Source organism: Anopheles marshallii, chromosome 3 (assembly GCF_943734725.1).
Source record: "Anopheles marshallii chromosome 3, idAnoMarsDA_429_01, whole genome shotgun sequence".
Lineage (NCBI taxonomy): Eukaryota > Metazoa > Arthropoda > Insecta > Diptera > Culicidae > Anopheles > Anopheles marshallii.
The window spans coordinates 39271685-39286013 of NC_071327.1; the positions used below are offsets into that span (position 1 = coordinate 39271685).

At 41.9% G+C, this 14329-nt stretch overlaps 2 protein-coding genes across 2 annotated transcripts; both read right to left on the reverse strand.

Annotated features, from left to right (window-relative positions):
• Nucleotides 1–2266: 2266 nt before the first annotated feature.
• LOC128710741 (cytoplasmic protein NCK1) lies at nt 2267–3825 on the reverse strand. The gene is made up of 5 exons (XM_053805597.1): nt 3790–3825; nt 3421–3739; nt 2979–3300; nt 2543–2864; nt 2267–2476 (listed from the first exon to the last, which is right to left on the reverse strand). The coding sequence occupies exons 1-5, from the start codon at nt 3823–3825 to the stop codon at nt 2267–2269; spliced, it is 1209 nt and encodes a 402-aa protein (XP_053661572.1).
• A 4426-nt stretch (nt 3826–8251) lies between these two features.
• Nucleotides 8252–9855, reverse strand: LOC128710742 (adenosine kinase). The gene is made up of 4 exons (XM_053805598.1): nt 9818–9855; nt 9506–9667; nt 9136–9297; nt 8252–9041 (listed from the first exon to the last, which is right to left on the reverse strand). The coding sequence occupies exons 1-4, from the start codon at nt 9853–9855 to the stop codon at nt 8252–8254; spliced, it is 1152 nt and encodes a 383-aa protein (XP_053661573.1).
• Between the last annotated feature and the right edge of the window lie 4474 nt (nt 9856–14329).

Genomic DNA, 14329 nt, shown 5'->3' on the forward strand with positions numbered 1-14329 from the left:
TAGAGAACGTGGAAGAAAAGTAGAGAGCATCACAACACCAATTTACACTTACACTACACACGACAGAACATTAACACACCATTTGCGGCTGTCGGAGACCGCGTTGGTATGGGATGTGTGTTTTCGGTCAAATAAATCGCGTTTCCTCTTTTTTTTTCTCTTTGTCTCTCTCTCTCTCTCTCTCTGTCGTCGATATAAAAAGGAAGTATCAAAATTACTAATTCCATCACATCGTGCTACCTTGTATAAAATTATCAGACCATCGCTCCCAAATACAGCACAACTCTTCGCGTACAACAGCTGGTTCAACGGTTGTGGTTGTCCTGATTCTATTCATCAGCATGATGCGAATACGTCACAACGTTGAGTGAACGTTGTATTTAGCGGTGTAAGCAAGGAATGAATTGTTAAATGCTATGAGGAAACCCTATCTCAAAGCCTATTTTTATATATCTTCTGTACACGGATGAGTATGGATATAGATACAATGCTGCCACATTGATTCGTATGCTTATTTGCGTTAGTTGCCACGCCTCTGATTAAAACGGTAAAAGGCGAAACTTTATGCCTAATAGCTTAGGTAACCGCTAAATCAAATTTAAAAAAAAAAACGAAGGAAACAACAGCACCAATATTTAGTGAGATTCCATTCGAACCAGATAGAGGGGTTTTCCAAAGGCTGCTCTGCAGCAAGCTTACATTGATGCGTGGCGCGTGGTATACGCAGAGTTTATAATCAGAACTGTTTGCTAGTGGCCGGATTTCTGTTCTGGTGGTGTAAGAGCACACCGGTTGTCGCGAAATCAAAGCTAATTCCCAATCCTTCACCGTCCCACTGATGACGAAAGCACGTGATACCGAGCTAAGTCACAGTGGAAACTATATTCTGATGGTAAATAGCTGGCACAATTAGTTCATCCAATAGATTAAATGGAATAGATGTCACAAACTAACTCGCTTCTTTCTATTTATTGGTGGTCTGTACGATTTTTCTTGTTGCATTTTGTTTGCTATTCTATTTATCATCAACACTCACACACACTTCTTCCGACTCTGGAGGTGTTCTTTTTGCGGAAGTTACTGAACAGGACCAAAATAAATGCCTACCCTTTGCGTTCTAACAAATACATTTTGTTGCTCTGAGGATGGAAAGATGTATCGTCGCTAAATGCGTCACACTTGGACGTCACATCTATTTGAATGTAGGTACGGTTCCTATACTTGTATCCATATTCGTATGCGTATAAAAATTGGATGGGCTTTGCAAACGAAATGTTTACCGCTTTGGTTATCATTTGAACTACAATTAAATATAAGAAATTCCACTCAGTGTAAGCATAGGCGCATCTACAACCAGAGATGCGGAAAATTTGTTCAGCGATCGTTCGTCTATATTGAAGAAAAAGTTATTCTAAGCGGATGCACAATTTAGTATCTACTGATTGCTATAGAACCAATACCTTCCAGCACTATTTGCTAAAACAATCGAGGATTCAACCGTAGTAAAAACGCTGAATGATTTCCTGGCTAAAACTGTTTTCCCCGCCTTGAGTTCCCAGACAAGTTTATAGTGACTTAAAAAAATACTACTGCCTTTGCTAAAGCTTAGTGGCTTCGAAATAAATTACTACTTTTATAATTATCATTATTCATTACATCGAGTTTGCATTTCGGAGAACTCGCCAATAAGCCAATTTGTGTTACCTTTGCTGTATCATGTTCTTACGATTTTAAACCCAAGAGGTCATTCCTAATGATCTCAGTGGCTACTAAATTGGATGTTTAAAAATAAAAATATACATAAGGGTTGAAGAAATTATCATATACAAAACTAATCGTTTACTCCTTTTTCTTCCGGAATACACTTGTCTTGTACACTTGTACACTTGAATGCATGTCTAGTACAAAGAGGTATTAAAATTCATAAACAAATCAAAACTAAAATTCAGTAGGACATTTAAAAATCGACAAACATCTAAAATCAATGAAGTAGAAGATTCATACACAGCATAAAATAAAACAATCAACTTTGCATCCTAAAACAAACCGACAAATCACGATGTCACGAACTATTTCCAGCTATTCGATTGAAATTCCCACATTATCTAACCAGCACTTCGCTCTGCACTTCGACGCTATGCCGTGCGTTTTTTTAATGCTATGAGTCAAATTAGTCAACATGTTTGTCAACTACGGGTACGATGTCTTCCGACGCTGCGGCCTGCTAATATCAGGTGACTTATGTGCATTCAACTATATCGAGAGCTTAGGTACCATTCGCTTTCGGCAGCGGCCGTACAAGATATAGCTTCTCGCCTTGCTTGTTAGTGTAAATGGGAGCTCTTTGGTAATGGTCCACTAGTTGATCCAGTGTGTGAAATTTACGTTGCCCGATGCAGTACATATTACCTTCAACGTGCACACGGAAATGCTTATTACGACCAGGGGCCTTCAACGATACAGAATAGTCACCCAGCTGCAATAGAGATATACACATTGCATTAGCAAACAATGAAGAAACTAGTACAATTGAGCAGCTTACATTTGTTTCACTATCGCGAATCAAATAATCTCCATCGTGTCCGTGAGAGTTTAGCACCGTATCACATTGGCTTCGTGTAATAGCACCGTAGTACCAGCTTTTCCCGGTCAGATGGGGTCTCTCTGGTTGCTGAGAATTATTGTTGTTACTGTTGTTCGTGTTGGAGTTGTTGTTGTTCGATTGCGCATCGTTAGGTCGTCGATCAAGTGAATCCGGCCCACTGCCATTGCTACGGAATGGTTGAGCCAAATATTCCGACAGTTCTTGTAAATAGTTACGCGGTACTAATCCAACCTGGCCATTATTATTCCGGGCTTTGTACCTACAAGTAACGAGGCAAAATAATCAATCATTTTTAACGGGAGTTAACACAATTCTACACATAGTGCTCTAAACACGTTATAGATTTACGTGGTATGTGGCGGCACACACTTACCATTCGGGATCAGCCGCGGGTCGATCAAGTATTTCCAACCGATCACCCTTTTCAAAAGACAGCTCTGTATCGTTGTTCGAATTAAATGAGTATAGAGCCACAACAATGTCGAGCACGTTTTCTGCCATCGCGTACGTGTGCAGCGTATCGTCTTCGTTTTCTTCTGTTGTGTAGTTGCTGGGAAACCATCCGGTCGCTGAGCCACTCTGGCCACGCCACCAACCATCGTTTGATTTCTCCAGTATCAATATCCGCGTACCCTTGGTCAACGACAGTTCATCTTGCTGTTGCGCCTGATAGTTGTATTTGACTATGGCAGTTCCTATAGGGGTGGAAGCTGTCGTATGTCAGCCAAGTAAATGAAAGATACAAAAAAAATATATTATACAATTTAGCATGAATCTTAAACGAATTAGCCATTTCGTTTGTTACACTTCCTTACCAATGGCATCCGAAGGATCCGGCGGTAACCGTCGGCTCATTGTGGGACTATCGACCTGCCTAGAAGGTGAGCAATTGGGTAGTGTTTTGCTGCCGGAACCCTTTTTAACCTTCTTCTTAAAGCTATCGAACAATGAGACGGATTTTTTCTCCTTCTTGACGTAGTTGCTCGGTACGTAGCCCGATTGATTGCGTGTATTCTGTACTCTCCACCAGTGCTTACTATCGTCCAACAGCAGATAACGATCGTTTTTCCTCAAATCTAGCTCCTGGGCACCCTGCGCCTCATAATCGTATTTTGCTACCACATAGCAAACATCCTCTGGAAATGTAATAGTAACATGATATTAAAACAACACCTAAACCAAACATCAAACCACGTACCTTGCTTGATACTTCCAGCCATTATATTGTGATTTCAATTTTTTCAGCTTCTCGCACGTGTTTTCTTACTTCCACCAAAGGAATATTCTTATGTTTAATGACTAAAAGCATTCACCTATAGATAAATGTTTTTCTTCCTCGTGTCGATATTCCTTGTTAATCGTTCCTTATTTAAATTCACGAGCCTATCCCTCAACAACGCAGGGACGTTTTCAATATAGGTCTGATTCGAATATACACTGTCACACTCGTTAAACTTAAACTGCCGCTCGTTTATCTGAAATATTCGAATAAAAAAAAGTACATTTAATATTACAATGCAAGCAATGTTTATAGTATCTAATACTTTCTGGGTAAAAAAATGCTAAAAATTTGACCATATGCTTATTTTTAATATGACATAACACCAATCGTTCCAAACATAGAAGATCTATCGCGGCCAATGCCAACTGCTAGCATTTCAAAACTTATATCGTTAAATATATTAGTGGATGATCATGAAGATCATTTTCTAAAGCATAACGTACACAAACACAAACACAAACACTCTAACTACATTTTTGGAAGCATTTCGCCCACATCTTCCGGTTAATGACAGTACAGCAAACAACAAAACGCGGACAGCGGATCATACAACAGCAGCAAATCTCAGCGGGTGATCGCACAAGCTACGATCAATGGCTGAAGGTCTCTACGGACCTGGCACACGGACTACGGACCCACCGCAACAGAGGATTTAGCTGTTGAGTATTGTGTACTATGGACGCGTTTCTCTCATAAACAATGAACAGTGAAAAGGTTACCACCACACAACCATTCTGAGAACCAAGTGAAGGTCGCTGTGCTGGTTTTCAGTGTTGCATCGTTATAGACATGAGCTTTGGCAAAACTTAAAATTCAACCAAAGTTTAACGATGCTGTTCACAACTACAAAGCACAAATATAACGATTGCGATCATTACGGAAAACGGAACAAATGTTCTGGATTTGTATTTAGATTGTTATGATCAATTTTATCAATATGCTCACTATCCGTCGCGAAACATAACACAACCACATAAACTAAACAGCCATTGTATGAAATTTCCATAGAAAATGTTATCCTTTCAAGAGTCAATTTAAATACGGTCGATACCCGAGATACGCGGATAATGCGTTACAGAGGAATCCGCGTATTTCGTATCCCCGTTGCCTCCAAAACATCGTTTATATCAAAATTTATATTTATACGCTTATTTCAAGAATATCAATAAAATGTAATGAACATTATTTTTTATTTATTAGAGATGAAATGTAACGTAATTTTGAGATTTGCAATTTTAAAAATTGAATTCTGCCTGCAAAACTCCGTGAAATCATTTTTTTTAATCCGCGTAAGTCGAGAACCGCGTAACTCGGGTATTACCTGCACTTTTGTACACTTTTATCAAAGCGAAGACTATTCAGCTGGCCAATTAAGCTGGCTGGGGACAAAAGTTTCTTCAGTAATTGTGAAAGTGAGCTTCTGCTAACTGCTTGCGTACACAATTTTGAACAACGAGGCGAGTCATCCGCTTATAGACTGGACCTGACATGGGGTAGACGACTAACGAATATCTAATTTTAAAAGACGCTGCCACTATTGAATGAGAAGTAATTCACTGTCTGTAGTGCCGCCGACTGTCTTGTCTGTCTGTTTGGCGAACCATCATCAAAACGGTAAGAAAAACGAGATATCGCACATAGAGCACGCTCGCACGCACGCACGCACGGAGCCGGATTTTCTTGCACGCAGTTTCCCCTACCATCAGCTTTCTGCCAGCGTGCAAAGAACGTAAGTAGCTGGGGGGCTTAGTGGTTTTGTTTTGTTTAGCGCCGGTTGATGAATTGATAAATCGCTCCGAGCCAGACACACGCGCCCATGTTAGCAGGGAAAGTGGTAGAGTGTCTCAACGCAACCTTATCTCCACATCAGACGAATTTAAAGAGGAGCTTTCGAGAAGCATTGTTCAGCCGGCAAAATTGATAGCCACTGCTGCATCGCTGCACATGCACATACATCATTCACTAAGAAGGGTTACTTCAATCGAAAGCCTCTCTCCGCGGTCTCCTGCGGCGCGTGCTTGATTAACGCAACCAAAAAAAAGGTCACATCGCAAAATGCGAACTATTGTCGAAAACAAAAACAAAGATACCCTCTTTTGAGAGGCGATGTTTCGCGATCGCGTTTTAAACCGGAAGTTGTCACACATACTCAAACGAAACATTGTTCATATTACGTGCAAGGGTCAGGGCAAGCCAGACACGGATTCGTCCAGATGCAAGAATTATAACCTGTCCAAGCCCCCCACACTGCATTGTTTGCAAGGGAATCGAGTGCAAAGTGCAAAGGACGCGTTCCAACAACAGCAATCAATGAAGAAAACTGTATCCGCCCATCTAACACACTCAAACGGAACACGCAAAGGATACGTTGTGACAGTATCATTGCTTTAAACATCGCACACACACCACACAATCATACGCACACCCACGGTCGTCACACAAACCGACCAGTCGTCCTTTTTACTCCAAAGTACCGCCGCTGCTTTACTTTGCGTTAGCACTGTGTATGCAAACGGAGCTCACGCATACACTTTTGCACCCTTAACTACCAGGAAATAACCGTCTTCCGATCGCTTTTAGCATTATTTAACTGGCCGCTCCACGAAAATTTCACTCCCGACTGCATCCTAATCCGGGCGAGAGTTGATAACCACACCAACTTCAATGCAGCGACAAAAGTTGCTACGTACCATTAGCTCATTGCCAATTACGTTGTCGGCGATGTTTTACACCCTTGCACTTCACCTACGGTCGGAGTCTGCGGTTCTGGAACTTCTTTTTTCCGTCAGCTTTTTTCGTCACTTTACCATTGCACTGACTGATGCACTCGTTGTTACATTCATTGCTTTATCGCCCCAGTATCGTGTGCTGTTGCGTTTCCAGTGAATGTGAAGAAAGTTCCAGGGATTTACCGTACTGATGACCACACCGAAAGATGATTGTATGGCAAAACCCTTCAGCAAATCAGGGGCTCGTAACTTGCACCGATACAGCAAGGCAGGTGTGCCTGAATCACTCACGCACTTCCGGATTTCACTGCAACCACACCCAAGGAGCGTGTATACGGTTGAGAATGCAACCGCCCGGGCACGTGGAAATGCGAATTTTCCGATATATTTTTCACGATATTGTTTCAATCTTGCCTCTGGCTAAACTTCTACAGCGAGCTATTCGAGCAGTTGTCCGAAATCTAAATGTAACGTTGAAAGCGGGTTGATACATTCCAATTTATATGACAGCGCGGTGACGTATGCTTTGACGTTTGTGCTTGTGGAAACGCACGAAGTCTCAACAAAATTTAAACTTCGCGAATTTCTTCTCGAAAACGCCGTGAAAGCTTTTACATCTATCCACGAGTATACGAACGCCGAAAAATCTTCTATAATGTGGTATCCTAAAACAGATTATAAAGACTATTGACACCGGCATTGATAAACCTAATTAATACGAAACTTGAGGATATTTCAATCTTCAGATAAGTGTTTACACTCTCTAAACAGAAGAAACTATTTTTGTGTCTAATTAATCGTTTTGAGAAGAGTCATTCCTATCATAAGTTGACATTTAAAATAATCAAGAATCATCAAAAGATATCAAATCCTCAATGATTCATGAATCCTTCAAAATAATAAAATTAATAATAAATAATAAATAATATAATAAATTCTTTATAGATTTATGAAACTTCAATTAAACTCTGTGCATTATCAATCTAACTCCTCCCTCGATCTTTCATAACATTTTAAAGCGTTTAGAGTTTGTTAATCGTTGTATGTTTTATCAACATGCAAACTCGAGTGTTGACCATTAAAAAATTGCGTTCTACTCGTTATCTTCTGATATTTGATGGGCTGTATATAGCAGTCTAAGAACTAAGTTCTGTATATAGCAGTCTAAGTCTACCTGTCTAAGAATTGTTAATTGATGTTAACATATATCCTGTACATATAAATGCTCTTTTGCTTCTCACCTCAATTATAGTAAGTTTTTCGGCTAAGTTATAGCGATGGTAACATCTTTTGTATACTTACTGAATCATACAAATATACTTACCTACACACTAAATATACAGCAACTTCTTTCTTATTTTCAGTTTATCAGTATATAAACTGTAGGACATGTGGTCCAACTATTCCGATTTACATGTACACGTACTTGAGGTGCATTTATAAATAATGACGACTAACAACATTTTGTAACAATTACCCTTAACCAAACTAATGCAGTAGTAGCAAGATCACCAATGCAGCAAGCATCTAGCCAAATCTGTTAAGTTGCAAAACAAGAGTAAAGGAACATGCTCTTCCTGGATGATAAAACTTTAGAGATACATTTTCCGCCTTGATCCGAGGGATTCCTTGATCTCAAGGAATCATCCCCTCTTTTGTAGACGGGGCAATCGATGGCGATGATGGAACGCTGGAGGGTAAATTACATCCCACTTGCCGTATCACTTTCCCAGCCACTTTACACCCATACCGAATGCAGTCCACTAACGTAGGGCTTTCATCGTTCATGAATTTGTATAGAAATCCTGCCACAAATGAATCTCCGGCTCCGGTTGTGTCGATAACGACGTTCGCTGGTATTACCGGCACTGGGTAGCTTTCTGCTATAAATTTCGACCCCGCGCCATAGTACAATCGAACGCTTCGGCAACCATCGGTTGCGATGAGAATCTTGTTACGGTTGTATTTCCGGTAGGGCTTTATCAGCAACCGAGCCAATGCGTCCACGTCGTCACAGTGATAAATCTGGGCCAGTGCAATAAATTCTGCCAAATTTCCAAACACCAGATCGGCATGCTCGACGAGAAAACGCATCTCGGCAGTAAATTCTTGCAGTATGTAGGATGCATTCAAGTTGGTTACAAGCAGGTTTGCCGTACCCTTGCAGTATTGTTCGTAGATGTACGTGCAGATGTGGAACTTTTCCGGCACAAAATATCCCTCGATGTAGAAAATTCGCATATCTTCGTCAATATTTGTGTGAGCGGCTGATTTGCAAACACCGATCTTTGACTGGCACCAGCGCGAACTTACAAATTCCTTCTTAAAATGTAACGAAGCACCAATGTTCGCGTTCAGACTCCGCTTGTCGCCACTAATGAGGCACATGCATGTTCCAGTAATTTCATCCGGTAACGTTTGTATACTGCATAACACGGAATTTCGAGTAATGGGGAAAAAGTAAAGCAAAAACTGTATCATTACAAGGTACTATGGATTGCACCACGAAAAGTACTTACCAGGTATTGAGTGCGCAATCCTTCAAAATTTGTTGTAATATTTGGCCATTCTCATCTGCACCAACCGCCCCGCAGAAGATAACGTTTTTTTCGCCAAGGGCGCGCAGTATACGGCATGTGTTAAGTGCTGAGCCACCAGGGTTGTAGATTGGATTACCGCAACTGGAGTTGAGAATAACGATTCACAGTAAATTGCTATCTGTCTAGCGCATAAACACACGCACTGCATTGAACTATTTACATCACGTTTAATATCGAGAATTCACACACGCTAGTCATGGTCTATTTACGTTACATGAAAGGTCTTGTGCGTATGAGTCAAATACAGCAGCATGATTTGGAGAGTACCCGTCATTGACCAAATACCTACGTTTCTACGGCAACGGAGACAAGGGCAGCAAGTTTGTCTGCAGCAACTTCCCTTTGATCATCGGGTTTCAGATCGAAATCATTCAGAATTTTCCCATCTTTCAGCTCTACACTGATATCAAGCAGAATGTTACCAAATGCGACCATTCGCGGGCACCGATCACTGCAGAGGTAGAAAACGGAATCACAACCTTCGTTTAGTATACAGCTCGGCACGTTTTTCCTTCGTACATGCAGCATGTTTCACCGATGTAAAGACATGCAATAACTGCATCTTCTTGTGCATTGCTGAAAGGATTTGCACAATACTTACCAACTTGTGATGGTGAGATCATCGTTTTCGTTGGTCATGCTGGTGATGGATGTATACTGTTTTGTTCGCGGCGTTAGCAATTCTGTAGATCGCACCAACGTTGATCTACCCTAATATATGTGTTGCAATGTTACATTCACCATACGCTGAAATGCATATGCACGTACGAACTTCGCAAGGACGATTATGTCAAAATTTGTGACCGAACCTCCCAGCTTCACCCCCTTCCAGCAGCAAAAAAGTCGAACCGGTTTCGCGCGCACACTCAGCATGGACAAAATATGCTGACTTTTTGTGACGAAGCAAATGTTTATACTTAGCTAACAGATTAGTTTACCGCACGCACGGATTTTGCGATAGATAAGATACAACATTTATGAACTGATTCTGATTTTGAACCAATAAAACGGTAGGTGATTGCGTATGTTTGTGTTTTCTTTTTTGCTGTCATGCACGATGCACCTCACGTTGTCAAATAAAGTGGCGTTTACATCGTGCAGTTCACAGCTTCGAATTGATTTAGGAACCTGTTTGAAAGTGTCTCACAATCGAAAGTGAAAGTACAATATTTTCATTAATTTTATAACGCATTTTATACACTTACCCTTCGTGCTATTGGTCTGTTAAAAGAATCGTCTAAACTGTTCACTGTGCCGTCGTCAGTCAATCTTTTATCCCGGTCTTTCTGGCGGACGCATCCATGTCATCAATTCATCTCAATGTGGGCTTATGTTGGACGGCAATGGCAATGGCGTGCCCCCTATGTTGGACGACCTAAAAGCACCTTTTCCAGCATTTCCTCGTACGGTGCAATTCTATGACGACAATGACGTGACCACGTGACCAGACCACCGGTGTATGACGCGTCTAATTCACTGTAGGATAGTAAGTTCACCATACAGCTCGTAGAGCTGGCCATTGCAGCGACTCCCCAAATTTCTTCCCACAAATAAGGGCCCAAAATGCTTATTAACATCCTCCTCTCGACCGTGGATGAGTGGTTGTTGTTGTTGTTGTTGTTGTTGAGAAGACTTAAAGAGACTCTGATCCTAAAGGTTTTTGTCTCGTTAATCTTCTACCAGAGGTTTTCCACCTCCGGCTCAATCCTCTGGAAAGACGTAAACCAGGGCATATCTAATGATGTGCATATCTAACTTTACAACACTTCTCATAACTGGAACCATTAAGTCTGGAACCTTTATGTTACTGTTGCGATAAAGATTAGGAATCTTTTCGTCCAGAGGGCAGATTATAGTGCTGAATTGATAACTGTAAATTCAAAATGGAAAAATGCCCGAACGATTTTTCAAATGTTCGAACTCATTCGAATTTGCGGTAGAATATCTGTTTGTCTCGCTTTAAAACCCCCTATTTCGCTCTATCATATGTAACAACACTGGGAAAATTGGTACCCATCATGCACTATGGGATTCCGAAATGTTTAGACAGAATGGTAGCGCACAATGACAGCAGTCGTTCAGTCGTTGTCAATAAAAAACACATAAAAAGCCTCTCGATTACATTACGGCATCGCCGACGAAGTTAGTTTGTCAAGTCACGATTGACAACTATTAACATGGTCGGAAAAATAAGAACCCGGAGCAATTCGCAGCGTTAGTGGAAAGTGTAGAAGCTGATTAACTTATTTCTGGTAACTAGCTGTGTACAGAAGAGAGTGGGGAAGCAGGAAACATCTGTGTGTGGGCGCAAGGTTACCGCTAAAGAGATCGCGTGCAAGGATTTCAGGATGTAGCACACGCGCGCCTGATAAAGAAAGGGAGCGCAAATGTGCGGCACAATCGTGTGAAAAAGGAAGCAGAGTGGACTAGCAGCAGCAAAAGAGCGAGAGATGCTACTCACGGCAGGATAACGCGACCGAGATGGGTTTTGTGTCGAAGCCCACGAAAAGGCCCGCCCGTGAATGAGCGAAAAAGAAAGGGCGAAGCGATTCGGATTGCAGCGTTGGTGGGAACTGTAAAGAAGAACAGAGCGCGACAAGCGAAGGAAAAAAAGCGGTGGCTCGAAAAAACGGTTCTGAAATTACATAAAACAGAATTGAGTTCAAATCGGTCGTATATCGTAAAAAAGGTACGTTTTCACGTTCAAGAGTGTCGTCCGGTTGTGTGTTGGGGAGTGTGCGCGTAAGGGTAAGAAAATCTATTACACGCGGTAGTGTCACGGACGAGGTGGTGCGTATGGAGTTTTATTTTCGCAAGCCCAAAAGGAATAACCCATCCTGCATGTCGTCAGAGATAGTTTGATTAGGTGGAATTGTTTAGCAATGTCACCGTGTGTAAGGGTAGGTTGTTGGTCTTAACCACAGTACGATGCAGCAAACGATGGATCTGTGAAGGGAATGTGGAATCGAACGACGAGTGGCTTTTGCATGTGGTGACACCCTGAAAAAGGATTCTTTCGCACAACATTACCGATCGAGGAACGGTAGGCTTAGGAGTCTGCCGGGCTCAATGACAGTCTCGACGCATTGAAGGTGGGAGTCAACTGTGCAAAGAGATAGTGCTGCATGGAAATAAGAGAAATTCGCCTGGAATGGAGGAGTGGAAAAATATCCCTGTGTTTATACTTTGCTGCAGAAATGGATACAATATTCTTCTACAAGATGAAAATCATCTGCATTCCTTTTGCGTGCGTGTGTGTATCTGTGCTCCAGTGCGAGTGTATGCTTGAATGCCTTGAAAGGCTCGGGCGCGGATCAGTGTCAGGATATTTTGTCCGGGGCTCTCAAAACAAGGGGCAATCAAATCAGCATCGGAATTTGTTGCCCCTTTGTTTTGGGGTGTGATGGGGCTTGCAATGAAACAAATGGCCTGTGACAGGTATAAAATGTGTTAAATTTTGGTCGCTAGCCCTGGTGGTGTCTACTACTACCGCAAGCATCTTATGCGTATGATTATGTATGGCTGAAATCCGCCACAATGATTGAAAGGGAAGGAGCTTCGACACGGAATGTATGGTGAATGCTAAAGTGTGAGCGGGCAAGATAACCGGAGCGGAATGGAGCAAGAGGGAGAGTGTTAAAAAAGGGAGATCAAAAGAGCATGTGGATCAGTGTGTTGGTTCCCTAAGAAAAAAATCCAGATAAAACATAGCACGAATGAAAGAGAAACAGTGAAATTGTGCGTGTGTGTGTATGCTGTGGGTGAAAGAAAGAAAAAGAGGGAGAGAAAAAGAAAGAGATACTTAGCCTACTCCTTACAGGAGGAAAAATGTATTACGTTACGGGAAGATCCGCGGAGTAGTTTTCATTTCGTGAGATAAACACTTACGCACCTACAGGGTTTACACGCAGTTCGTTATGATTTCTAAGGACATTCAATACATGGGGAACCCCCGCTGGTTGGTACAAGAATACAAGTATTTTCCATAGAAATCGATACTACTTTTGAATGTAAAACGGTGGACCAGCGGCTCCATAAATATAGTATTAGCATTCCAAATTGAAGGCGTATATTAGATGGCCTTGTGTCTTCATGATGGATATATTTCGTGCATTTCAGCTAATACAAAACACCATAACACGCCTGGCAGCACCTTGAATGTGGGACAAACAGTACGCTTTTCCGGCATATATTGAGAGAATCGAAAGCACGAGTGCTAGCAGGTTGGGTGGCACATAATTTCCTTCTCTGACGTTTCTAGGCATCATCGCTGTACGAATGGTTCTAGAGTTTTTTTTTTGGCCCATTTCTTGCCCGCGGTTTTTCATTTCTACTCGTAGAGGCCCTATCGAATGGCTTCTATAATTATTCGCGCTTTCCCTAAGCCTGGGCCGTTTACAAACTGTAGTTTGTAAAAATCACGCAACGAGTTTCGATAAACAACGTAACGTGCGTGTGCCCGTTCGTATGTCATGTCGTGCGTGACTCCGGACGAATTTACTTACGATACACCGGCAAGCAAAAACTCAACACCACCGTGCCCGGCCTAGCACTCGGAAGTTATTGTTTGAAAACATCGAGGAATTGGTCTTGGTCGAGGTACGGTTGACCTGATCAGCGGCAAAGGTTACAATCACGTGCTGCACAGACATAGATAGGCACACATGTCGGTATTGGCATTGAAGGTGTTGAACGTTTAAAACTAGTGTACCCAGCTGATGCAAGGTTTGGCGAGAGCGAGTGTTCTAAAACCCCACCGAATGGTGACAAAGACCTCTGCGAACTTTGCACCGAAATCATGCATGCTTCGTTCAGCGTTACACTGTTGTCGCAGTGCCTAACCTACTCCGGGATTACATACGATCCGATCCGGTAGTTGTGCTACTCAGCCTATCGACCTCATTGCCGCAACAATGGCGTGTGCTTGTGTGTAAACCCGGAAGCAAGAGGAAATGACGATTTTCGGGAGATAATGTTCCCGTTTTGCATCTCGAAATTGCCACGTGCCTTTCCACGGGAAGTGACGTTTGCCAACTGAAGTAAAATGAATACTTCTGTAGTAAAGAAACTGTCTGAAATAAAGTTTTATGGCGTGCAATAATATAATTCGTTT